General features: G+C 43.9%; 3 protein-coding genes across 5 annotated transcripts; 1 reads left to right on the top strand and 2 right to left on the bottom strand.

Annotated features, from left to right (window-relative positions):
* Window positions 1-3,742: 3,742 nt before the first annotated feature.
* Window positions 3,743-4,538, bottom strand: CPTP (ceramide-1-phosphate transfer protein). The gene is made up of 2 exons (XM_086625707.1): window positions 4,417-4,538; window positions 3,743-4,332 (listed from the first exon to the last, which is right to left on the bottom strand). The coding sequence occupies exons 1-2, from the start codon at window positions 4,536-4,538 to the stop codon at window positions 3,810-3,812; spliced, it is 645 nt and encodes a 214-aa protein (XP_086481833.1). The 3' UTR covers window positions 3,743-3,809.
* Window positions 4,539-4,635: 97 nt separating this feature from the next.
* Window positions 4,636-16,977, top strand: INTS11 (integrator complex subunit 11). Of its 3 annotated transcripts, XM_086625653.1 has the most exons (18): window positions 4,636-4,670; window positions 4,921-5,105; window positions 6,045-6,142; window positions 7,151-7,224; window positions 7,433-7,661; window positions 7,784-7,882; window positions 7,981-8,015; window positions 8,661-8,799; window positions 9,526-9,590; window positions 10,257-10,446; window positions 11,128-11,211; window positions 11,702-11,791; window positions 12,303-12,465; window positions 13,258-13,365; window positions 13,990-14,051; window positions 14,950-15,092; window positions 15,826-15,955; window positions 16,791-16,977. In XM_086625653.1, exons 2-18 carry the CDS (start codon window positions 5,078-5,080, stop codon window positions 16,854-16,856), a joined length of 1,803 nt encoding a protein of 600 aa, XP_086481779.1. In that variant the 5' UTR covers window positions 4,636-4,670; window positions 4,921-5,077; the 3' UTR covers window positions 16,857-16,977. The 3 variants fall into 3 exon arrangements, with proteins under 3 accessions (XP_086481779.1, XP_009988440.2, XP_086481780.1); XM_009990138.2 differs by lacking the exon at window positions 4,636-4,670 and having other exon boundaries at window positions 4,748-5,105; XM_086625654.1 differs by lacking the exons at window positions 4,636-4,670; window positions 7,151-7,224; window positions 7,433-7,661 and having other exon boundaries at window positions 4,748-5,105.
* A 2,499-nt stretch (window positions 16,978-19,476) lies between these two features.
* LOC104382023 (lysophosphatidic acid receptor 6-like) lies at window positions 19,477-20,722 on the bottom strand. The gene has a single exon (XM_009989915.2). It carries the CDS (start codon window positions 20,536-20,538, stop codon window positions 19,477-19,479), a length of 1,062 nt encoding a protein of 353 aa, XP_009988217.2. The 5' UTR covers window positions 20,539-20,722.
* Between the last annotated feature and the right edge of the window lie 4,978 nt (window positions 20,723-25,700).

Below are 25,700 nucleotides of genomic sequence, written 5' to 3'. Positions count from 1 at the left end.
CCAGGCTCATCAGTTCCTGAGAAGTCTCTTTAAATAGAACTCGGAGAGATGAAAATAACGGGGAAGAATTTGTTTAGCAAAATGCATTAAATGTGTAGCTCTGTGCTTAGTGGGCAATAGTCAAATATGTAGCAACACCCTCTGAGTGTACTGGGTTGCAAATCACTGGGCTAATCCTGGTTTCCTTTACTCTGTGAGCAGCCTTTACTCAAGCAGAGTGACTTAATGAATTTGTTGTCACAGCTCTGGAAATGGGACTTCCTGTGGGATAGATGGTGAACTCAGGTGCCTCACCCTAATTTGGACACAGCTTTTCCATTAATTCTCCCCCAGCCCAACCAAACAAGAAACAACATCTTTAATGGAATGTGTTTGTAGAAACTGTCGCTGTTTTTCTCAAACAATGGATTTGTCCCTTGTCTAATGCTGGGAGCAGATCCTAGTGCAGGCTGCTCACCTAAAAGCATTGCCAAGAGCTCACTTTAACAGGAGTGGAACTGTGCCTTACGGAGAACAGCGCGTGCTACCATAATACGACTGTTACCCATATGGAGGCTGAGGAGGAAAAATTTACTTGCTCACCAGCACTGCTTCCTGCTGGTATCCGAAGCTCTCCCTGGCTGTCTCGGATCCAAGCATTCACTTGCCTGCTCCCTAAGTAGAGGTGGCCTGCACTGGAGGAATGTGACATACTTCATTTTTTAAAGAACCTCAGAATAATACGTTGAGTTGCCTGAACTAAAGAGTAATGGTAAGTGATGTACACAGCATTAATTTTTTTTTTTTTTTTAAATTCAAGGTCACCTCACCATGGAGATAACCAAATCTTCCTCAGTGCCTCACGAGCACTTGTCTGGAGCAGGACATTATTCCTAGATTGCAAGGTTGGTGAGCTATTACTCAGCAATGCTGCTATTTTTAGGACGTTGTTACTGGCCAATCTAAATTTTTCCTCACACTGAGCCATGATGTTAACTTCAGTTTAAAAACTTTGCTTTAGGCACAAGTTCCACAGCATAGTAATGTAGGTTGTGTCCTGGTATGCATTTTTTTCTTTCAGGTTTGAATTTTAGAAAACAGGATAGCTCTGAATTGGAAAGTTCAATTTACTGCATTTTATTGGCTTGTTATATATTTATACTGTATCATAAAAACTGCATACACCACTTTTGCCACAAGGCTAGAATATTTTTCCATGAATGAAGAGAAGCAGGTGCACTATAGCAAGCTAAGTGTATGAATACTTAAGGCCAGCAACAGTTGTAGACTTCTATAACTACGTTATATAGTTGTTTATACTGACATCCTCTTAAGGATATCTGCCCCTTGATGGAATATTAAAGTGTTAGCTTGAACTGTAGAAGTTCTTACAAATTCAACTGCACAGAGGAAAAACAAAAAACTCAAAACAAAAAGCTGTTAGAATGGTGTAAAAGTCACACGTAGGTAATTATTTACTCCCATCCATGCTTTCCCATAAAATCAAGTATGCTTATGGTGGTGTAGGAGATAGTTTACGTGATGGACTTTTGGGCAAAATACTCAAACTCCCTCTAGTGAATCTGTATGTTGTTGCAGCTTTTAAGTTCACCAGTCACTGCAGGTGAAGGTTTTCCTCTTCTGGATTTGGCCCCATTAGTGAAAGCAGCCAGACTTTGAACTTGCCTGAAGCCAAGTGCTGGCCCTTAGTTTTACTCAGTGGTAACTAACTGGGGCTGTAAAAAAGTTTCCCATCATTTGGAGACAGAGCAGGACACCAGGAAAATAAAATTATCATTAGGCAGTAACTTGTTTAAATGAGAGCATGCAGACTGATGGAAAGCTGTATTTTACTTGAGTATACTTTGCACAAAATGAATGGTTATAAAATCACAACAAATTTTTTTCCCTACTGAGAAAGTTTGATTCTTTAATGGCAAAAATCAAGTTAATTATCAACGTTAACATTTACCTCCTGAGAGAATAGTTGAGAATGAATGTGACAAGGCAGAAAAAGTAATTTTCCCATGTGGTCATACTACCATTTCTGCATTAATCTCCAAAGAGATCTAAAACATTTTTTCACTTGACACACAACATTACTTGACATAGTTTAAGGCATTTCATATACTACACAGATGAAATACCAACTGTATCTATATCACATAGCAAGGGAGGCCCAGCAAGATGTATTCTGTAGTTTGTAACATAGAGCTGCTCCATTTTAATATGCAGATTTATCCTATGCAGCTATGTAATCATTTTAAGGTGGCCTTAGCAGAAAGGGAATGATATTTGTGTTTTCGCAGCATAGCAACTAAACCTCCATTTTGGATGTTCAAGGAAATTGCATTTCCCAACTTCAGGCAAAAGACACTGTTGCCAGATGTGAGTAATCAGAATAGGAGCTCAGCACACAGCATCTGACTTCACCTGGGCTGCTCCTTACAACTGGTTTCACACCTGATCACTCAGTAAAGGAAACAGGCAGTGATAGTGCAGGACAAGACAGGAAGAGGTAACACTGTAAGTTAACCAGAAAGCATTCCTGTAAAGGATACTCTTCAGAAGCACGTTATTCACATATTTTAATGTCCAGTTACTCTAATCTCCGTGAGGTAATAGTGATTTCCTGAATCACTCAATGCTATGTTAGGCCAAAATGCCTTCCATCTGAGATACAATCAAAACATGTTACAGCCTGTGGGCTTCTCCCTCTTCCCTCAAATATCCATGTCATCCTGAAATAACAATGTAGTGCTTTTTCAGCTTTCAGAAAGATAAGTAAATGCCATTTTACATACTTTGGTGTATGTGCACACCAGCTATTACATACAGTGATTTGCAACAGACACCACAAACCTAAGTAGTGACTTACAGTACAAGTTCGGATTTCTCCCTAGACAGTCAGAGAAGTAATTTTTTAGGCATTTGACACATTCATTAAAAAAATATTAATAATCCTGAGAACACAATTTAGAAGCACGGCTGGAAAACAGGTAAGGTACAGCCTGCAGCCTTGGCTGGATATATAGTATTGTGCAGTACATATTAAAAACTATTCTACATCCCAAGATGCATAAAGCATGGATTAACAGGCAGGGGAAGCCACGCAGGAGGAAGGTCCTGCTTAACTGTCTCTTACAGTACTGATGTACACCATCATTTCCTCCTTTAATTCTAGGGGACACACAATTAGCAGCAGTAACCAAAGGAGTCTGTGACCATAAGGGACAGAGCTTTGACACACATTGCCCAGGACTGTATTTTCAAGGTTAGAGCGTAACAGAGGGCAAAACCCCCCAGAGCTACTCAAGGGAACAGCTTGTAGATAAAAGTGGCAAAGTGAGCTCACGTGTAGTGCAGATGTGTTCAGGCAGCACCTCTGCAAGCTGTGCTGTCGCACGAGGTCCTGACTGTTGGTGTAAACACACAGAAACTGCAAGCTGCGGTCTGGCTCAGAACAGAAACCAAAACCTCCACTCCCAGCCTCGCTCTCACTGGAGAGCTGAAGGTGAATCCAGGAGGAAAAAGAAATCCATTAAGCACACCAACAGTGCTTTTTTTCCTTACTGCAGAGCCAAGGCTCCACGCACACAGATAGGTATACATATATATAACAAAAATTGATGCATTTTTTTTCACTTGCACAGTGAGGCGTCCTGAACAGCTTTGCCAACTTGTCAGCTCCCCACCGGACAAGGAAAGGGACAGTGACCATGGACAAAGAACCAGACGCCTGTGTGCCTGTGAAAACACGCTGTTTTCACCTGGTTCATCCTACTTTTGTCAGAACGTGGCGTGGCTCTTTGACATCCCCTCCCGCCCCATCAGGGAAGGTCGAGCAGCTTGTGCTGGGCAAAGAGCTCCTGGGTGATGCTGTAGACGTTGCAGATGTAGGGCAGGGCCTCGCCCAGCATGGCGACAGCCTCCTCGGGCGGGCCCACGTTCATGATTTCCAGGAAGGCGTTCCGGGCCGGCAGAGCACAGAAGGCCACCGTGGCTGCCTTGCGAACGACCCAGGGGTGGTAGGTAGCCAGGGAGGCGTTGTACGAGTCCGTGCAGATGACGGACGTGCGGGAGTCCTCCCGGCCGGTTCTCAGCCCCTCCAGGAAGAGCTGCAGCCAGCGCAGGGCCCTGTGGAGGCGCAGGACGGTGCGGCAGCCGGAGTTGGGGTGCCCCGACGCCTTCTGCACGTCCACCAGCCCGTTGGCCAGCTCGTACTCCACCATGGACTGCAGCGACACGTACTTCTCCCTCTGCTCGCCGCGGCAGTAGCCCTCCATGATCTGCACCTTGGCCACGGCGTCCTTGGAGACGAAAGCAAAGATGGTGCCCAGGCTGTGCAGGAACCTGCGCGCGGAGAGGAGGACACGCTCGCGTTAGCGGGGCGGCAGCCGCGCCCGCGCCGCGGGCCGCCCGCCGAGGGGGACTCACCGGATGAGCCCCCGCCAGCCGCACAGGTAGGGGCCGAGCAGGACCTCCCGCCGCTCCGTCACGCACGTCTGGAAGGCGGCGAGAACCTCCCGCAGGCTGAAGGCGCCCTGCGCGCCCGCCATCGCCCCGCGCCGCCGCCGGACGTCACGTGCGCCGGGGGGGGGGGGCTGCGCCTGCGCAGTGGCGCCGAGGAGCGGGCCCGGGGCGGGCCGGGGCTGCGGGAGCGGGGCCGGGAGCGAGCGGCGCGGCGAGCTGTGCGTGGGAATGCGGCGTGTGCGCGGTGTGAACATCGAACAGACTCCGGCAGCCGGCGGACGGGCTGCGGAGCGGGAGCCCTTGGTCTCTCCCCGCCTGCCCCTTCGCCTCACGGCCGCGGGCTGGTCCGCGTTTCCTGGTTCACAGTGGTGGTGATGGTGATGGAAGCCAAGCGGGCCTGAACATCCAGGAGTTGTTAATAATCCGTGTGTTGATCTGACTTGTGTTTTCCGACTGCCTTCCCTCTAGGAAGAAGTTGGAGCGCTGCCCAAGTCTTCTGCCTGCTGCGGAAAAACACTCGAAGCGGTGGCTGTCAGCATGGCCAAGTCGTCTCCTCTTTTTGTGGCCCCGTTAGACTGTTCCTGAAATAATTTGCCGTGCGGTTTGGGATTTAGAGTTCGTCAAAATGCCTGAAATAAAAGTCACTCCTTTGGGTAAGTCCAATCTAAAATCGTCCTGAAATGGGAACGCTGAAAAACTTTGGAATTTAGAATTTGAAGGAATACGTGTGAGACTGCTGGAGACACACGTGCCTTCGTGTGCCACGCAAACTGGTCGTGGTGACACACTGCAGTAGGTGTTGATCCTGACGGGATTCTTGTCATTGTCCTCCTTGTGTCTTCCAAGCAAGTCAGAATCAAACTGTTTTGATTACAGGATTCATTAGTACGTACTGGTAGAGTTGTTGTAGTATTGTACAGGATAAATAGAATATTAGTTCACTTAACAGTGCTAAAGATCCACAGGAAGCAGGTTTTTCTCTCTTTTTTTTCTGTTTTTTTTTTTTTTTTTTAATGGATTGCACAAACACTGTTGACATACATTTATGTACTGAGAGGGCAGAGGATGTGCCGAGCAGGAGAACTGCTTTTTCCTGATGGCTGTTTTTCTGCCTCGGAGTGGACTTAACCAGAGCTTAACGGATGTCTGTGCTTTCACTGAGAGGCAGAGTATTTGGGGAGGTGCAGAGCCCTTGGAACTTCCAAGTTCCACACTACTCCTTTCCAGATAAGAGATTATTTTACTCTTACTTGAAACTGCGTAGCTGTGATTGCACAGCAGCAGGCACAGAACAAACGTGCCCTCCATCTGAACTGCTCATGGATTTGGACACAGTGCTGCATTTACCTGTATTTACTGCAATTTTGCAGCTGCAGGGGGAAGGCTCTCTCATAAGCTCAGGAAGTGGGGTAAGTCACTTCACATTTGCTTGCCCTCTAATAGATCTGATCGCTTGGAAAAAAGGATATAGTCTTCTCCTGCATCAGAAAAGGGCTGGAGCTATTGAACAAAGTTTGTACAGACTTTTATTTGGAAGTGACTGTAAAAATTCCCAGAGATTTCTGACTTGTTTTTCTGTTGCATGGGTCCAGGAGCTGGCCAGGATGTGGGGCGCAGCTGTATCCTTGTGTCTATTGCCGGGAAAAACGTAATGCTTGACTGTGGGATGCACATGGGCTACAACGATGATGTAAGTACGGCAGAGAAGCCTGAATGTTGTGTAAAGATACCTTCAAGGTGCATCTGCCTGACTTTTCTCAGCCAGGCTCCTGGTTCATTGCTCCACCCTGTTCTTCTCTTTTTTATTTGAACGTTGCCTGACCCGTTTTACATGGCATAGGGCTAATATTAGCTAGGTGTGCATTACTGGGCACACGTCTCAGCCACTGCTGGAGCTGGATTATGGCAGAGAATGAGCTGCTATTACCCCTTCAAAATTTTGCCTTCTTGTGCCAGAGGTACGTCTCCTCAAGTAGCCCCTGGCCTATGAAGTGCTACCATCCAGCCATCCTTTCCCTGCATTGTGGACTCAAAAAAATAATAAGCAAGCTGTGAATGATCCATTCCTGGTGGTTTTGGTCTTTCTCTATTTCATATGGGCAGATATCTTCTGTGCCTTAAAGCATTAATCCTGTCATCAGCTAGGCTGCTCTTGACATGATGCTTGGTCTTGGGTAGTTAATTACTTGTGGCATCCACATCACGCATCTCTGATGCTTTAGAGAGAGAGAGGTAGGAAATACTCCTGATGTTTGGTCGCCTGATACTGGTAGGAAAGGAATAATGGCAAAAATATTCTGTAAGACAGGAGGAGTTAAAGCGTGACACAGCAAACGTGCCATTACAGAGAAAGTTTTGAGGCTTTCTGCCTTAGTGCCTGTGGGTAAGCTAAAACGCATTGGTCACTCGTGGTTTGAAGATAAACTTGGCTGTAATTTATTTATTTGCTAAGTCAGCCCTCCCATCCTTTTTCTCTTTGACTCTTTCTGCACATCAGTGCTGGTGGTGTTGCCTGCAGCTGTTGGGGTGTTGCTGACAGTAGCGTGGTCTGCTGCCTTATCGCAGGTTTGCCTTGAGGGGGATTACAGCATGTTTCCAGTGTTTCAGGTCATTAACACCACTGTTCTGCTGGATTAGTAATGTAGTATTAACTGGCTTTGTTTTGTAATGGATAACCTTTTCTTTCATGTCTTTGCAGAGACGCTTTCCTGACTTCTCTTACATCACTCAGAACGGAAGGCTGACCGACTTTCTAGACTGCGTGATCATCAGGTGAGAAAGCATCCTTCCACGTCACAGGTTAAATGGGAAAGAGGAAAACTTTGTATGCTGTCCCCAGCAACCCAGACATGTTGTATGTGCATATTTTGGCTAGATCCTCTGTGTCAAGCAGTGCTTTAAAAATCTGAAGCAAGATCTGAGAACCAGGCAGTCTAAATTCCTGTGCAGCATCTCCTTCATCCTTTGTGTCTTTTTGCAGCCACTTTCATTTGGACCATTGTGGAGCTTTACCGTATTTCAGTGAAATGGTTGGTTATGATGGGCCCATTTACATGACACATCCTACCAAGGCCATCTGTCCCATCCTCCTGGAGGACTACAGGAAAATAACTGTAGATAAGAAAGGGGAAACTAACTTCTTCACTTCCCAAATGATTAAAGACTGTATGAAAAAAGTGGTTGCTGTGCATCTTCACCAGACGGTTCAGGTAAGTGATCATTTCTGCGTACTCTTAGATCAGACCAACTGGATTGTTGCAGGAGGCAGAGCAATTCTAGTTTTTTTTTCTAGAAATGTGTGCACTAATGCAGCGTTTGCCTGTTCGTGCAGGTGGATGAGGAGCTGGAGATCAAGGCGTACTATGCAGGCCATGTGCTAGGAGCAGCCATGTTCCAGATTAAAGTTGGATGTGAGTCAGTTGTGTACACTGTAAGTATGCACAGCAATATTTGTAGATACCTACATCTCCTTTTGGTGGCCTGTTCCATTACCTCAGGAATATTAATGGATTTATCTTCTTTCATTAGGGCGATTATAACATGACACCAGACAGACATTTAGGGTAAGTAGGAAGCTGAGTCTCTGTGAGTTTGTATGTAGTGCTGACAGGAGGGTTTTAGCACAGCTTCTGTTAATGCTAGGGGCTCATCAGCATTGGTTCTTTGTTGGGAGACTGGAACATTGAACGATATCTTTGCTGGAAAGATAAATGCAATTTTGAATTATGAGAGTGAACAGATTTATGTTGATTCTTCCAGATAGACCTTAATGTAATCTTCTGTATACTCAAATTAATCTATTTTTAAGGCTGCATAATAATTGGTTTGAAATGTCTTGGTATCTTCTAAATGTATTTACTTTCTAAGAGAGTGCCAATCACAAACTTTAATGTTCTTTTTTTTTTTCCTGGCATATTGAGAGATTTATAATATTCATGTTATTTAGAATAACATTTTAATACATCTAAAACAAGTAATGGACTGGAGAAGAATTGCTTTTCAAAATCTGTAGTCTCTATTCTGAGCCGGATTAATTTAAAGAAAGCATGGCCTGCAAAGGGAGGAGTCCTGATGCTGCCACGGGACTCCTAGGTGACTTTGGGCACGCTGGTGCACATCTGTGTACCTGTTTTCCTGTCTGCAAATGGAGACAGTGACATTCTCCACCCATCTTTCATTTGGCTTTCTTTAAATTCCTTTTGTTTTAGTGCTGCCTGGATCGATAAGTGTCGTCCAGATTTATTAATAAGTGAATCCACCTATGCCACAACTATCAGAGATTCCAAACGCTGCAGGGAAAGAGACTTCTTGAAGAAAGTTCATGAGACTGTAGAAAGAGGAGGGAAGGTGAGCTGTTTGATAATCTAAGTTATGTGGGTTTTCTTCTGTGAAGCTCTTGTTGTCTCTGTAGTGCTGTGTAATTATTAACTCACTCAGGCACCTATGTATGACCACTACCTGAAGGCATTTTTATATTCCTCTGTCTGTACTTTAAACACTTAAACTATGCCAAGAAGAAAGCCAAACTGTAAGTTAATGAGACAGTAAGGGAAATGCTATGCTTACAGTCTGCAAATATGGAGGATGAAGGCAAAATTAACTTGATTTGCATCTTGTATACTGAACCGTCCTCTTAGTCATGTAAATTAAGAACTGAGACTGGTCAATTACTGCTTTTAAACTCCATGAGAAATGATGTCCAGTGTAGCCACTGGTCTGTTCAGTGTCCTACTTGGTGCTGTTCAGCACTGTGCTGTCTGTTACCATAAAACCCCTCTAAGTGCATGGCACACGTGCTTACCATACAGTAAATGATGCTCCAGTACCTCGTTTGTGGCTTTCACTTGCCTGGCTGTTTTTGCTAACACAAAACTTTTTTTTGAGATTCTCTTTTTAACACCACATAAAGAGCACGCCTAGGAAAAGACATTACGAAAAGATATCAGAATATCTGATAAAAAAATACCAGAAAGTGAGAGGAAACTGAGGGACTTGCTCAGAAATGGTAATGCTGCAGTGTCATTTATGTGCTGTTCGGGTTTTCACAGACCGTAAATCGTAACTCAATTGCAGGTTCTTATCCCAGTTTTTGCCCTCGGACGTGCCCAAGAACTTTGCATTTTATTGGAAACCTTCTGGTGAGTGCAGCCTCTTCTGTGCACATACCACCTCCTTTTGTCCTCCTCCTGTTGTGGTCCTGGCAGGTTTCTGATTCTTTCATGTCTGTTTGGTACAAGTATTCTCACTGGTATTCCTCTGCATGTCAGCCCATGCTGGCAGTTGCAGAATTACTTTTTTCCATTGTATTTTCTATTGTTCCTGACTCTAAGCAGTAAACTAACCCTTTTCTTATCCAGAGTCATTCTCCACTCCTCCCCTAATCACGCAGGATGAACTGTCCTTTAAAAAAATTTATTGTATCTTTGCTACATTGTACAACTGTTTTCATGGGAGAGGGAGGAGGGATGAACAAGTATTAAAATTACACATAAGCATTGTGGGCAAATGTTTTTGATAATACCAAGTGATACTGATTTTAATTATTTCCCAGAGCAGAACGATTCATATTTGTAATGGAAGGAAGTTGTCTGCAGTGGGTGAGGAGGAGAATTGGACTAAAGCCTACGTTGTAGGAAGTTAATGCATAGTGATGTAGCATTGTCATAATACTGATTTATAGCTCACTGGGAGTAGGGGATGCAGAAAAAAATCTTTGGAGAGTAAACAGGTTTATGGACTTTCAGCATGGATAGCCGGGATCCTCATTTGACCCTCTCAGGTCTCTGGAATGCTTCCTTCTACAGGGAAAGAATGAATTTGAAGGCTCCAATTTATTTTTCCACGGGACTGACAGAGAAGGCCAATCATTATTACAAGCTCTTCATCACCTGGACTAATCAGAAAATTCGGAAAACGTTTGTGCAGAGGAACATGTTTGAATTCAAACACATCAAAGCGTTTGATCGGGCCTTTGCAGACAATCCAGGGCCTATGGTAGGTGGGCGTTAGCAAGGAAATGGAGAGATGTGGAGTGTCAGGGAGCTATTTTTATACCACACTGTTCCTGGCTAAGGGAAATAGGCAGTCTGCAAAAACTAAGTATCCTCTACCCCATTAATATCAGCATCCATCTAAAATCCTTTTGTGGTCAGGCCATCTCAGTGCTTTTATCTGTGTAGCTATTAAAGATCTTTCTATCTTTATTTCTATAAAGGTGAAATGCACAGAGAAAATTGATTGCATGTTTATACAATCTGTACCTCTGGACCTGATTCAGACTATAATTTTTACAGTATATTCTGCTGACTTGTCAGGAGACAGATCCTTTACAACACGAGCTCTGAATGCTGATTTCATTTCTGACTGGTTTATTGGGCAGTCGCTGAGAGAGGAGTCTGTCAAGCATGATAGTACCATTACAAAACTGTTTAAAAGTTTTTATCAGACACTGTGGATGCTCACAAAAAATTCCTAAAATTGTAGTTCAACTTATGTGAAAATTAGACAAGGTGGCAAAACCAAAAAAATAGCAAAAATTCTCATTAGAGCTTTGATGTATTAAGTGTGCAGTATTGCGTGTTAGTGGATACTCTTCACAGTTTTAGGGTATTTTTATATTGTATGAGAAAAAAACTTTGTTTTTGTGGTGATTCTTGGCACATCTTTGAATTCTAGGTTGTGTTTGCAACACCTGGTATGCTTCATGCAGGACAGTCCCTTCAGATCTTCAGGAAATGGGCAGGGAATGAAAAGAATATGGTAAGAAATTCTGTTTCCTTGCGTGCTATTTTGTGTTAATATGATAGTGGTACTGACAGTCGTAAGAACAAAGGTTGCAGGAAAGCTTTTCCTGAGCATCTAGGGTTAAACGACATGAGTCCTCTAGTGAACTCCTTCAAGCTCTGAATTTTCTTTCCTATGTGTGACAGGCCAAGCAGAGGATGCCCACATCTCACACAGGAGATTTGATTTCCAGAAGTGCTTTCATTACTTTGAAGCTGCTTCAAAGGCATTTGTAACTAGCAGTAATTCTTATTTAGTGTGTAGATTCAGCAGTTTGCTTTCTAATTTCATTTTGGTGTTAGGTGTTCACAGGGTGCAGCACAAAGCAAGCATCTTTCCAGTGAAGGATGGTTGTGCACAAACTTACACCAGTATTATGCATTTGTAGCTGGTTTTACGTTAACAGCAGCTATGCTATGCACAGTCCATGTGCAGAGTTTGTAGATTTGTGTGTTTTCCTTCTCAGGTCATCATGCCTGGCTACTGCGTGCAGGGAACTGTGGGCCATAAGATTCTGAGTGGGCAGCGCAAGCTGGAAATGGAAGGAAGACAAATAGTAAGTTTTATTTTCAAGGAGGAAGGAAGATGATTTGGAGGGAAGTTTTTCAGAACTTTAGGTGGAGTTAGACACCATGTAATGGGAATGTGCTGCATACAACATTCAAAATGCTCAAGTAACTTTTTTTTGGAGTTGGACTAGTTTTTTTTTTCTCCTTTGCATTGGCAACAGTGTGTCTCTTTCTGCCATAAGACACTGTCAGAGGCATATTTCTGATACCAGCTGTCCTTAAGCATTGATTTGTTTTGGCAAATGCGGACCAAGTGTTATGCTCTGAAACTGGGCAGTTTGATCCTGTAAGTTATTGAAAGCTTCACTGTACAGCATCATATTCAGTCTCTGCTGATAAGCAGCTCCCTCTCCAACCTTGTTTTCCAGTTCAAGTGTTCTGTTTCCTTCTTCAAACTAAATACAGAGCAGCCTGTGTCTGTTTGTGTGTGGTATGCAAGCTGTAGTGAGCCAACGCAATTCCCTATTCACAAACCCTGTGCTTTCTGCTCCTCCACAGCTGGAAGTAAAGATGCAGGTGGAGTACATGTCCTTCAGTGCCCATGCAGATGCCAAGGGAATAATGCAGCTGATTCGCCAGGCAGAGCCACGAAACGTTCTCTTGGTCCATGGTGAAGCAAAGAAAATGGAGTTTCTGAAGCAGAAAATAGAACAGGAATTTCGTACGTATAGTGTTGGGGCTGAGGAGGGAATGGCAGTAGAACAAAGACATTAAAAGCTGACATACTTCATTCACTGGGCCTCAGCACAGAGTTAGGCATAATGTAGTTGACAGGACCAGTCACCCTCAATAAATTAACTAAGATATGTTGCAGATACTGTAACATGCTAAGCCCATTTAATTTTAATGCTCATTTGGACTTGTTTTCTTATATTTGTATTGTTACAGTTCAGCACTTACTGAATTTGTATTTCTGTAGACTCCTAAAAGAAGCCAAGGCAGACAGGGTACACCTGAAACTGTAATTTAGGAACTTCAGTTAAGGGGAATGGAGCTCCAGAAAAAACATAATTAATTCCTTGGAAACAGCTAACAAATGACGAGTGGAGAAAGCATAGAATTAGGAGTGGACGATCACTTACTGTCTGCAGATTTCTTTGCAGTAATTTGTTACCAACATCAGAGCGCAGGCAGTTTTAGTTGCAGCCTGTTATCTTCTTACCCCTCACAGGAGTTAAGGCTAGCTGGGTTAGCAGGTATTGCCCCATTGGGGTTTTGATGGTTCTGGAAAGGTTGTTAGCCTTAAGTCTGAGCGGCTGTTGTACTTTCCAGCTTGTTTCAAACCCCTGGTATTAAGTTTCAGCAGATTGCTGTTAAACTTCACTTCCTGTCCTGAGCAGCTGCAGTAGGCTTCTGCCCAAATCACAGCACCATCTACTCTAGGGACGCTTGCATGCTACTTGGGGGTGCAATGACAGTCTGGGTTTGCTGACATTGCTCGTTTACATTGCAGATGTCAACTGTTACATGCCTGCAAATGGAGAGACTACAACAATATTCACCAATCCCAGCATTCCAGTGGACATATCCCTGGGACTCTTGAAGAGAGAAACAGCAATAGGTGACACGTTTTTAACCAAGAATTTAATCTTTTGGGCCCTGCCACTGTGTTGTATGGTATTTGTATTAGGTGGAAACAGTGCTGCAGGGCTCTTTGTAGCAGTGGTGACTTAATTAGTGATTCCTGTGACAGAACAGGTTTTATCAGCATTTAGTGGTTGAGAGGGCTTCCTGTGAAATAAACTGGTTACTATGGTGTGAGTATATATTCAGTAATGTTTAAAAATACACACACCCCTTGTTTGCTACTCATTGCCCAATCATTATGGAAACAAACTCCATGTACACTTTTACTATCTAGGTCAGTGAAAACTGGAATTACTTTTATAAACTCAATTTAAGAAAAATCTAAAACCTCTCAAATGAGGAAGTGATATCGGAAGAGAGGCAGTTGTTCTGTATTACCAAGCATGGTTACTACGTGTCTGCAGAGTACCAATAATGGTTTAAGCACCATGTACTTTTAAGATTTTACATCTTTGTTCTCTTGTCCTTTAGTCTCTGAAGCTTAGCAAGGACTCAGAAATTCAATATCTATTAAGTCCTGTAGCAGTTGTCTTATGTATGAAAAGTAAGTGCATCGTCATTAACCATGTCATCTTTCTCTTCCATTGGCCTTGTTTAGGTCTCTTACCAGATGTCAAAAAGCCAAAGCTAATGCATGGTACGCTAATTATGAAGGATAATGTAAGTAAAATTGTCGTGTCCTCTGTATGAGTGTGTTGACATCATTCATAAGTAAGGTCTGGGTGAACAAGGAACTAAAATAAAGATAAGGAGTCCTTGTTTGTTGGAAGGAGCCCAGTAGCACCATACCTGGGCAGATTAATCTGCAAGGCCGACTCTATCTTGGCAGTTGTCTTGACTGATAGTCTTCACTAGTCCCATAACTCCAGAATTTAGTATCTTGCTATTCATTAGCAGGTGTTGTGGTGGTAGAATTTTTACTGGTTAGTCTCATGAATGCTTATGGATGAAGTAACAGGAAACAAATAAATTTGAAGAGCTACGTCTGTTCAAAGTCTGTGTTTTGCTCTGGCCCCCTGCAGCCTACTGGGTGCTGCTGCAGACATGCTGAGGAGGCTGTGGTTTTCAGCCTGTGAATCCAAGACAGTTTTGATTCACTGTGCCTGTAAAAATCAAAAGAATCAAGCAGCAGTCTGTTGTTGGTAGACCTTTGTTAGACAAGCGTGGAAAGGTGCCAAGGCAGGAGTTCTTACTCTGTAACCTCATGTTTAGATTTAAACAAATCATTCCCCCCAGTAGACAGGTTAAACCAACTTTCATTCAGAGAGCGACTTTAATGTTGGGAAATAAAGAACTGGTATGATTATTTAGGTAGACTAAATAATCTGTCTTGCCTCTACCTCTGCTGTCCATCGTACACTCATGCCTGGCTGTTACTGGTTGCAGTAGTAACTGAAACGTGCTGAGATATTTCAGAGATTGAAAGGAGATGACCTTACCTGCCGAACTTTTGCAGTGATGAACACATAACTTGCATGCAGCTGACCACAGAGGAGGAATAAAACTTCAGAAAGCGCAAAGAAATAGCCTATAATGGATTTGTGTTTTTCCTCTGCAGAGTTTCCGTCTGGTTTCTCCTGAGCAGGCTTTGAAGGAGCTGGGCCTTGCAGAACATCAGTTGCGTTTCACCTGCCGTGTTCACATTCAGGATCCACGGAAAGAACACGAGACAGTGCTTCGTGTATACAACCATCTCAAAGGGCAAGTGTTCGCTTTTCCTCCCCCAGTGATGGACTCCAGCTTATCAGCCTTAATAGAGGTAGTACAAGTGCCCCCTCCTTTCTGTCCTTCCGGACCAGCCCCAGAGAGTTACCAAGAGAAAATTCTCAGCAGCCCAAAAGACACAACTGCTCTAAATTTTGGTCCATATAGCTATGGTCCATATAACCAGAGCAGTGGTTACACTGCAATAGCAGAGGCTGGTAATCAGCCTACAAGCTCATGGTCTTTGCTAAGCTGGAGCAGTCCACCTGAAATCTTTGTTCCTCTTGGTTTGCTGCTGTCACTATTGCTTCTAGGTGAAGTTAGTACAATTGTTTGGAGTGAGACCATCAAGCATAGGGTCAAGACCCCTCTTAAAGCTGTTCGAAAGCTAGCAGCAGATGAACCTTAAAAGCTGTTTTCTTCCCATAGGCAGCTAGTCGACTCTGTGAGTAGTCCTTTGCTCTGGTGAACAGGGTTCAGACTGGAACTATAGCTATCATGAAAGCCAGAAAGAAATTCTGTAGGAAATCCTATGTGATTATATAAGCATCAAAATAAGGAAGCTTTGAATCAGCCCCATTCTCCCTTGGGCAGTGGGTGCTGGCTCAGAGACACAGCTAAAAGTAGTAACAGTATGCTGATGTTGGGGATTCAGAGATACAGGAGGTGACCCACCCTTCAGCTTGTATGCATATCCCATCCAAAATAAATGATACATCTATCTTACCAGGGTCCTGAAAGATTACTCAGTGCAGCATCTCCCTGATGGCTCTATAACAGTAGAGTCCATTCTTATCCAAGCTACAGCGCACTCAGAGGATCAAGGAACCAAAGTTCTGCTTGTCTCCTGGACTTACCAGGTAGGAATACTTGAAAACATACTTTTCAAGCAACTCTGATCTTAACTCCTTACAGTCCAAAACTGTCCTACAATGTGGGTTGCTATCATAAGGGTGAGTCTTAATCACTCTGTTTTGAAGTAGTCTGAGTGAAAGATGAGGTTAGTCACTGTTGTTTTCTTTACCATTTTAGGTTTAGTACAAATTATTACAGGAGCTTTACTGACTCAGCTTTCTCTGGGACCACTGAACTCAAGACAACTGGAGTAGTTACCCTTACACAATTATAATTAATTACAATTATGTTTGTGGTTTGAGGACACTAGTATCCAGGTTCTAAACTCAGCTGTATCACTACTGCAATGGAGAGTGTGGAAGTATTTTACACCTAAGAAATACAATATAAAACTTCAAACAAAAGCAGAAAGCTAGCTAACATGAAAGTGTGGTAAGATTGAACATAGTCATTATGTTGTCTACTTTTCCAAAGTATGCTTCCTATGACTGTATTTTTAAATGCTTTCTTTACAGCAAGAAAATCCCTTCTTGAGGGCAAAGCAAAAAAAAAAATTAAAAAAAATCATTTGTGGTTCTTTATTCTTTGCTTTCAAGGAAAATGGTCATTTTCACCTGCTTTGACAAATGGGAGTTTTACATTGATATTTTGAAAGAATACCCAGAAATGCATTTGTGCTAACTGGATTGGTTTCCATTTTTGAACACTGCTAGCATTAGATTTCACTGGGTCCAAGAATTATTTCAGTCTATTTCTAGGTGCCAGAGTCTAATTTATTGCCCCAAGTGGGAAAGTCAAGTGGAAGACCACTTTCATCCTGTTTCTCTTTGTTCTCCCCAGGATGAAGAGCTGGGCAGCTATCTCACATCCCTTCTGAAAAAAGGACTGCCACAGAGTACCTCATGAGCAACAGAGCAGCAGGCACAGTGATGTTTCAGAGAGATTCAGATTTTATTTTGTTTACATTATCAATGTTTTTTTTCCTGGCTTTGTTTTAATAAAGGAGTTGCAGTGTTTCTCCAATTACTGCAATGACAGTACGTACCATGTAGCAGTACTGTGATCTTCCCTCATTGGAAACCTGCCCAGGGAGTCAGTACAGGCTGTTTTTGAAGAGTCTGGAGGAACAAGTGTTGAGTTGCTTACTCTGTAAGGTGAAAGATACGCAGCATTCTTCCCCTCCCACTGCTCATTTCCCTTAAAACCTCAGCAGTGCCGTTCTACACTACAGTAATTTTCTGTGCAGTATAAGCAGAGGCAAGAGCCGTGTGCTGACCCCCCACTCCTGCACTGAACTAATTCCTGGACTACGTGCACAGGGCAGAACAGCTCTATCAGATTTGTGATGGTAATAGGGGTAGATAAATACAGGCCTGAGGGGTCAAAACAAGGAGCTTTCAAAGCTTCACGATTAATATGCAAAGTATAAGTAATGAGGCAAGAGTATAAAGCCCTAAACATGCTATTTACCCAGCAGCACAACTTTATTTTTTTATCTATACTTCCCCCAACGAGAGAAGACTCTCCTCATCTCCATTTTACAAGTGCAAGGGGTTGCACTTGCCTCACCAAGCCCAGCTAAGTAGAGGAACACAGGAATCATTACTTTTAAGGTTTTAGGAAAGTTTGAGCAGGTTTTCTCACCAATATTTAAAAAAAATTCCTCCAAGCTAAAAGCACAAGACAGAAAGGGAGAAGTCATTGCCAACCAGCATTAGTAATAGGTGTCCCTTCAGCATGAGTCGAACTGCACATAGCAATAACTCATTCAAGTCAGGCCCATCCTAACCAGTTTCATACTGCACCCACAAAAGCCATCAATTGCAAAGCTTTAGCCCTGTCACGATAATGTCAGATCTGCTCTTGGTTTGCTTGCTGCATGTGTCTCAGATTGCTAAAGTGGTTTACTGATTGGCTTTAACTGATCAATACAGCCTCTCAAATTCAAGACCCTTGCTTGCCATCATAATGCACAGGGGGGGTTTTCTGCAAATCAAGACCCCAACCTACCCTTACACACGAGTTGTTTTCCAAACCTCTTACCTCTTGTCCTTGACCAGAGAACAGACTGTGGCATCAGCTGCCATCAGAAAACAGGCTGAATAGGGCCAGCAGCTGCAATGCCCATTGTTGTGCAAAGAGAAGTTACTACATCACATGGAGACACAATTGTTTATCGCCCCACACCATTCTGCCACAATAATCCTACTCCCTCCCTCTTTTAAGGTCTATGGCAGTTCTTACAAGTCCAGTAACACAGCACAACCTGGAACCCCAACCACCTGCTGCAATGTGCCAGGTCAAAGCGTGGCTTTCAGCCTGCATTTTGCACATGTGGAAATGGCAATACTGATTCAGCACATTGCCACAGCCAGGCATACCTTGTTCCCCATTAAACAAGCCCCATGCCAGTTTCCCTTCCGCTCTCATTGCCCAGCAGCCTTCTGTGCCTGCAGGCCAAGAGCATTTATGGGCTTCATAAAGTTTGGGGGTGGCGTGGGAAGGAACAGAACCGTGAGCCTGTACATCTGTTAGCAAAAATCACTTCCTCTTAAGTAAACAATTGGCTTTTAAGTAGGTTTGTCAGCCAGGCCAGTGGCTTTCTGGCGACTCTGATAACCCACTAATGATAAATTCTTTCCAAAGTCTCATGCTTCACAGGGTGGAAAACTCAGCAGTTCTCAGCAGCTGTGTGGTTCTGTTGATACAAGAGAAGGGGTGAAACAGGTCAGAGAGCTACACTTTGTGATACAAACACAACGGCTGAAAAGAGCTTTGACGTTTCCCCAGGACTGCACAGTGTAAGGAGCCGTGCCAGCTCCCACAGTGACTTCCCTCAGTGACTGTGTGGCAAGAGGAGCTTGTTGACCACTGGTCCTGCTCAGGGCTGACTGACTGATAAATACCTGGATCCGTTATCTTCTAAACTTGCATTAACAGATGTCCAACTCGAATCCATAGGCAGGCAGTGCTAGAAACCCTGTATAAATTACTCCTCAGGAAGCCAATCACTTGATGCACAAGAAGGGATGAGAAGCCCTTATTTGGCTGTGGAATGTAGGCAGAAAGCAGTTTGTGAACCCTGCTGGCTACAGTGTGCCCCGAGGGAGAAAACAGGATCCCTCCAAAACAGGGAAAAGCCAAGCAGTAGTTACCCCCTCCACTCAGCTTTCAGCATTGGTGTCAATGAGGAAGCTGGTTACTTTCAAGTAACCCTTTCCTGGGCTGTACTGCATTCCAAAAGAGAGCCCTGTGTTCTCCTACCAACCCCAAAGTTGAACAAAAGGAGACCAAAACAGCAACATGCATGAACACAGCATGTTTCACCATGGGCTGTCTAGACTGCCAGAGAACACAGCTCCTCCGAGTACTGTCCTAGTTGGCTAATAAAAATATATCGCTCTTAGGCACTTCCCTCTGGTCTTGCCTTAATGTAACCACCACTGCCTGAAAGAATGGCAGGTTTCACAGCTTGGTTTTGGAAGAAACAGTTGGAAAGGTGAATGCTGTACTTACTTTAAGTAGATCAGTTGATTCCACCTCTGTGTTTTTTATTTCCACGTCTCTGTTGTAGTTTGTAAACATAGCAGGACTCTTCGAATTTCTGGTCAGAGATTGTGTACACCATTTTAGACCTGAATCTGAGCTTGAAGTTGAAGTGCCATTGCTTGCTGGAAGAGGTGAAGTAGTACAAGAGTGGGTTAAGGCAACTGTTGAAACTCACGAGGGCTAAGGTGACCCTTCGCATTTTGTAGATCAAGTTGGTAAACGACTCATTCTGGATGACCTGGATTCTCATTAAAAAGTGGAGGAAGTGAGTGAGATGATACGGGAGAAAGCACAAAGTACAGATGACCAAGATGATGTAGATAGTGCTCAGGGCCTTCCTCTTGCGAATGCTGTGTTTGATCTGGGAGATCCTCTTAGCAATGAGAGGGTAGCTGATCAGAATGACAGAAAATGGGATCACAAAACCAAAAACTAAGGCCAGGATGTTGTAAGGTGCCATGCGGGAAGTCCAGCTACTCGTAGCAAAGTTCTCAAAACATGCTGTCGTGTTCCTCACACCGTTGTTGTGAAGGGGACCTCCAAGGATAAGCGAAACCATTACACTTAGAGCAACCACCCAAAGGCCTGTGACCACCATCACACAATGGATGACTTTGATCTGGATGTAAGTGAAGGGGTGCAACGCTGCAATGTAACGATCAACACAAATGCAGGTGAAAAGGGCAATGCTGAGATAGATGTTGATGTAGTACAAAGTCCCAGTTATCCTACAAGCCATGTCACCAAAGATCCAGTTGTTCCGATTCAGGTGGTAATGAATTTTAAAAGGCAACACACAAACAAACAAGGTGTCTACCAGAGCCAGATTAAGCATGTATATGTAGGAATGAGAAGCGTGCTTTACTTTGCAGGACAGGCAGTACAGAGCTAAGACATTTTCCATCAGTCCCAGCACGAAGACGATGCTGTAGATGACGGTAAACAAGGAATACTGGAAGTCTGCCTTCAAGCTGAATTCTGAACTGGCATTGGCAGCTGTCTGATTGGAGACTCCTTCAGTCCAGGGAATATCTGCCATGATTTTGGCTGGAGTGTAGGGATATCTAACATGGGATAAAAAAGTCTTAAGCCATCCCTTACCTCAGGAGGTTCTTGAGTTTTATTTCATCTCAAGTAGGTAAGAGATGAAGCTACACGAGTGAGCGATTTTCCATCTGGTGAACTCTGTGGTTCAGAGATCTGTGCTTGGTATATTGAGATGGAAAGTGATGTTGCTATAAGGGAGAATTAAATGATTTAAACCACAAGCATTTGCAGTTTACACAGTAGACACAGAGTATTTACTGGCATTAAAATCATCACAATGTGCAGAACCTTCCTGTTAAAATTAAGAACTAGTATTTAAAGCACAGAACTGAAACAGGCAGTTAGCATCCATACCAAGCTGTTAACCAAATCATAAAGCAGCAGCACCATCCCACCCCCCTTTCAGAGTGGTTCAGGGTGGATCATCAGTAGCACAGACAACTGCAACATAACAGTAAATGGAAGGGTTCAGCACTTCAGACAAGATGTGCCAGGTCTCTTGGAACAAACATTCATTTGCAGGGGAGTACCTAGTACAGGATACAGTCTTAGGTCACCGTAAGACCTCATAACATGCCTGCAGATGATCTGAGAGAAACAGGGTTTTTTCCCATCCTTCCCATCCCACCTCTGTTGACATTCATATACAAGTGGGAAGGCTCGATGTAAGCTACTGGATTAATTTACTGCACCCTAAACCTACTCTGCAGGCACATTGCAGAGGGAAACCACCACTCATCTCAGTTACAAAGGGTGCCTAAAGGACTAGTTTATGTGTTTGAAATATAGAAAAAAGGCACTGTGCAAGCAGGACTCCTCTCATCTAGGTCCCTCACATCACATAAGCAATAAACTGCACTCCAGCAGTGCAGTTTCCAAAGATAAAAGAAATCTGAGTAAGCTAAACACAGACACCTAAACAGAAGTCCTTAAAGGCAGCAGAGAAATTAAACCCCGCTACAAGAGGCACAAAGTTCCTAAAGTTGAGCCATTGAGAGCACAGAAATACTAAGGTTGTCAGGTGCTTTCCAAAGGAAACTCTGAAATCACACTTCCTCCCAATAGCTGTTTATCTAATGAAGTCAAAAGCACCCGAGATGATAACTGGAAGCTTAGAAAGGAAAAAAAAAAAATACAGTTTCACTTTAAGTAGGCAAGCACAGGTATCTGCTTACATGGGTCTTTCACCCAAAAGCAAAAGGCTTGCACACGCACACAGAAAAATTAATACAAAACCAGGCATGGCTAAGCCTTTAAGCAGTGTAGGACTTGAAACAGCTTTTATCTCACAGTTTTGCCAGAGCAAGAGCCACCGACATCTCTCTTTTCTAGGTTCAAAGCATAGTGCTGCAACTGAGGAAAGATAAAATCACTACCGGGGCAGGACGGAAAACGGCTCTGATTAGCTGCTGCTTCTCGCCAGACAAGCACAGTAAGGGCTGCTGGGAGGTGGCAAACGAGCCTTGCTGAAGGGCTGCCTGAACGTGATTCCACTCGGGCCCCTGGCAGGATGGCTACAAGGCCCTACCAAAGGTACAGGAGCTGCATGCACCATGGTGCTACGCTAATGTCATTTGCTTTCAGCCCCTGTAGTCTCACTTAACCCCCTAAATCCCTCCTCATCTGAAATAAGATCCCACATTATGTCTTAAGAGTGGGCAGTGGGCAACTCCGATACCTCAATGGCTGTCAAGTAGCAGAAGCTTGTCACAGAGACGCTCGTACCCACCAGTGCCCACCATCCCCAGATACAGCCCAGCAAGTAACATGAATCCACTGAAGCTCAACTACAGCAGAAGTAAGAAACAGTGGAGGGCAGGGGGAGGGGTGGAGTAATAAATCATTAATGTGGAGCATTTTAGAAGTGTTTTAGAAGCTGGCCTTCTACCCAGTTCCAAACAGTTCTGTATGCACTGCAGGACTCCACCACATACATCAATCTGCGGGAAAATATTTTCATTCCCTGTGAGAGGTAATAGAAGTGACAGAGTTTACAACTACACAAATATTTTCCAAGTATATAGCCACTTTCATCTCTAGTAATAAAGCACCATTTACTTCTCCACCATTTTAAAATTAAGGAGTCTGATCAAATTCCAAATTCAGCTTTGTTTCCCAGGGTTGTTTTGTTGGGTTGGTTGGGTTTTGTAGGGGGAGAGAAGCTGTTTCTTCTTCCAGACAACCAGAAAGCACCAACAAACTTCTGTTCCTGTACAAAGTTATTTGGTTTACAAAACCAAAAAACACAGAAAAGCACACATCAAAGTTTCCACTGGATTTTGAGTTCATTAAATTATTAGAAATGTTTTCATATAAAACCAAGTTCTGTCTTTGAACTCTGGACAAGCGTGAGGTTTTTCTGGTTTTAGTTTTAAAGCATCACTGTCAATCAGAAAGACAGATCTCCCCCTGTACTGGATGTCCAAATTGAATCAACTGAAAAAAAATCAGTAATGCAAAAACACAAAAAGGAAAAGAATGCTAAATACCCCTTGATAAAATAACAAGTACTAACGGCAGACACAAAAAAAACCAATTCAGACTAGGAGTTTCTACAGAAGTCCTCTACTGATGGTGTATCTTATAATGCTAAGAGAGCATGTTCCTCAATTAAATATCTTTAGGTTACTTTTAACAGTTGCTCTGGGATTTTTTTAAAAAGCAAAAACCCACAAGAGTTGTTTGTGCTAACTGCAGATTTAGCCAGTTAGTTGACCGTCTGGACAGCTGAACGTGGGGTGCTCAGCTACTGGATTTGATAACAAGCCCAATAGGGTTTTATTGTAACCAGAAGTTGGGAAACATTTACAGAAACATCAATGCAGGTATTTTCGCACTGCAACTATTGAGAGAGGGGAAGAAAAAAAAAAAAAGAAAAAAAGAAAAAAAGAAAGCAGTGATACCTGAGCCTGCAGTAGCTATTAGCTTGAGTAACACCCAAACAGCACCAGGTTTTGGTTTGCTTTCCTGCCCTATAAAGGCTCAAAATAAATTCAGTTAGAAAGTTAACTTACCAGAGCTCAGATCATCATCTCTCATGCAAAAGCTGCAATGAGCACATGAGCCTCTCCGAAGAGTCCTCACAACTGCAAGGTCACTGCTAAGCTCTTCTGCGTAGAGTTTGAACACCAGAGCAAACTGCCCTGCAAGACACTCTGCAGAGCTCTCCCACGTTGCTCTGCAGAGAGAAACCACAGGAAGCCAAGATGAAAAGCTGTCACTCAGATCCAAGACTGAGCATTTGCCCCGCTAGTGACGTGTCCCCCCAGACCTGGGGAGAGAGCACGAGTGCAGGCTTCAGTTCTCTCCATGTACCCCCTGGAACGGGGAGGCACAACGCTCCCACCCAAAGCCACCCTTGGTCACCTCCAGCCTGCCCTGCCCTCCAGTCCCAGCAGTCTGCAGAGCAAGACCAGCCTCTCCGAAACCAGGTACCAGTGCTTCAGTGAGACACTTTGAAACGGGCCTGCAGCTGCACTCTCACTTCCCCTCAAAGCAGGGAATGGCAAGACTTTGCTGCCATTCCCTTGCAGGAAAATGACTGTGTAAAAACACATGGGCACGTCAGGGTATGGAACACAAACAAGCCCCGCTTCTTGTGTTGAAAAACCACTGCAGCTTGTCACAGCAACCCTGTCTCTGGGTACTTATGCAGCTAGGCTGCACAAGAAAAGCACAAAGAGGTACCACACTAGCAACACAGCAGCTTTGGCTCTCCTTGTCCGTGGTAGAGACCCAGGACTCCTCCAAAGTTCTGTCATCGTCTTTGGGAATTAGTCCCTGAGGGACTAAAGCAGCTACCAGCCAGCACACTGCACAGGAAGGGAGGGAGTAACCTGAAGCATCTTGCCTTTCCTTCCCATGCTGTCAAAAGTCAACAGTGGGGAAGAGAGGCATCATTTCTCACGAGGGGTCACCTAGAAATGGGCTGTCCTCCTATTCTGTATCAGGACCACCCACTAACTCGATCCTCACTGCCAAAGGCAAGGATGGCCTTAAGAGAGGTCAAAAACAACTGCTGTCTTCCCCTCTGCCTACCTTGTGGCTCTTCACCATGCAAACTGAGAGTGGAAACTCCACAGTCTCTCAAGAGGTTATTAGGATTCTTCCTTTATTTATTTGAATGCAATAGTCTGTATCACTTTGACTTGCCACGTAACAAAGAACACCCTCTTACCAGATCAAGTGGGCTGTCTGTTCTGACAAACTGGCTTTCTCTGTAATTCTTCTCCTTCTCTCATGGACGAAGGGGAGATTAATCATGGTGGTGCCAGGCATCTCAGCTGCACATTGCTCCCACTGCAGGAGAGTGTTTAAACCAGTATCGTTTCTTCTGTGAACTTTAGAAGTCAAAATTTTCATCCTTTCCTGCAACCTGGCACTCCAACAGTCATTTTATAACCAAAACAGAGAGAGATTCTGGTTTATTCATGAGAAAAAAAGAAACACAAGTTACCCAATGTGTATTTTATTGCTTGGTCAAGCAGGTAAAACCTGAGAGTCTCAAAAAAATAAAGAAAAGAAGAATTCTCTGCTTCCTGCTCTACGATTCACATGCCCCCAGATCACTGACAGACTCTGGCATGCTCTGCAGAACTGCTGCACCAACAACTACAGAAGAGTCGAAGGTGGAAACAAGCAAACTGGAGCCCAGCAAGAGCGTGGCAGCCACCTTTCAGCTCCAGAGCCACCACTGCCCAAAGTGCTTCGTTCCACTGTTCGGCTGACTCACTCCCACAGTTGTTCCTGTGCTACCAGCCCAGGCTGTGACCATTAAACCAGGTTTTGGGTGACCTCAAAGGAACTCTGCTCTGTAACATGCCACATCCTAAATGCAACAGACATGACTTTGTACCAGGGAAGAAGCCACTACAGTTCGGCAAGAGAGCGACTGCTGATGAGGAGAGGAAACGGAAGTACTTTCAAAGGCTGTTTGTGTAAGTCACTGCATCAAACAGTAACAGCTGTCCCTTGCACTATGCTGTACTAAGGCAGGGTTACAGAAGAGAGGGGCAGAGAGGAAATGCTACATGCTCCCCTCTTCTAAGCCTGAATTCCTCCCACACACACCACAGAAGAAAAAAAAAAAAAGCTCACCAAAAAATCACTTATAAAAAACCCAAGCCCCACTCTTTCCTCCTCCTATTTGAGAGG

The sequence above is a fragment of the Tauraco erythrolophus genome, chromosome 23 (assembly GCF_009769465.1).
Source record: "Tauraco erythrolophus isolate bTauEry1 chromosome 23, bTauEry1.pri, whole genome shotgun sequence".
In the NCBI taxonomy this organism is placed as follows: domain Eukaryota; kingdom Metazoa; phylum Chordata; class Aves; order Musophagiformes; family Musophagidae; genus Tauraco; species Tauraco erythrolophus.
This window is presented reverse-complemented; position numbering and strand designations above follow the sequence as displayed.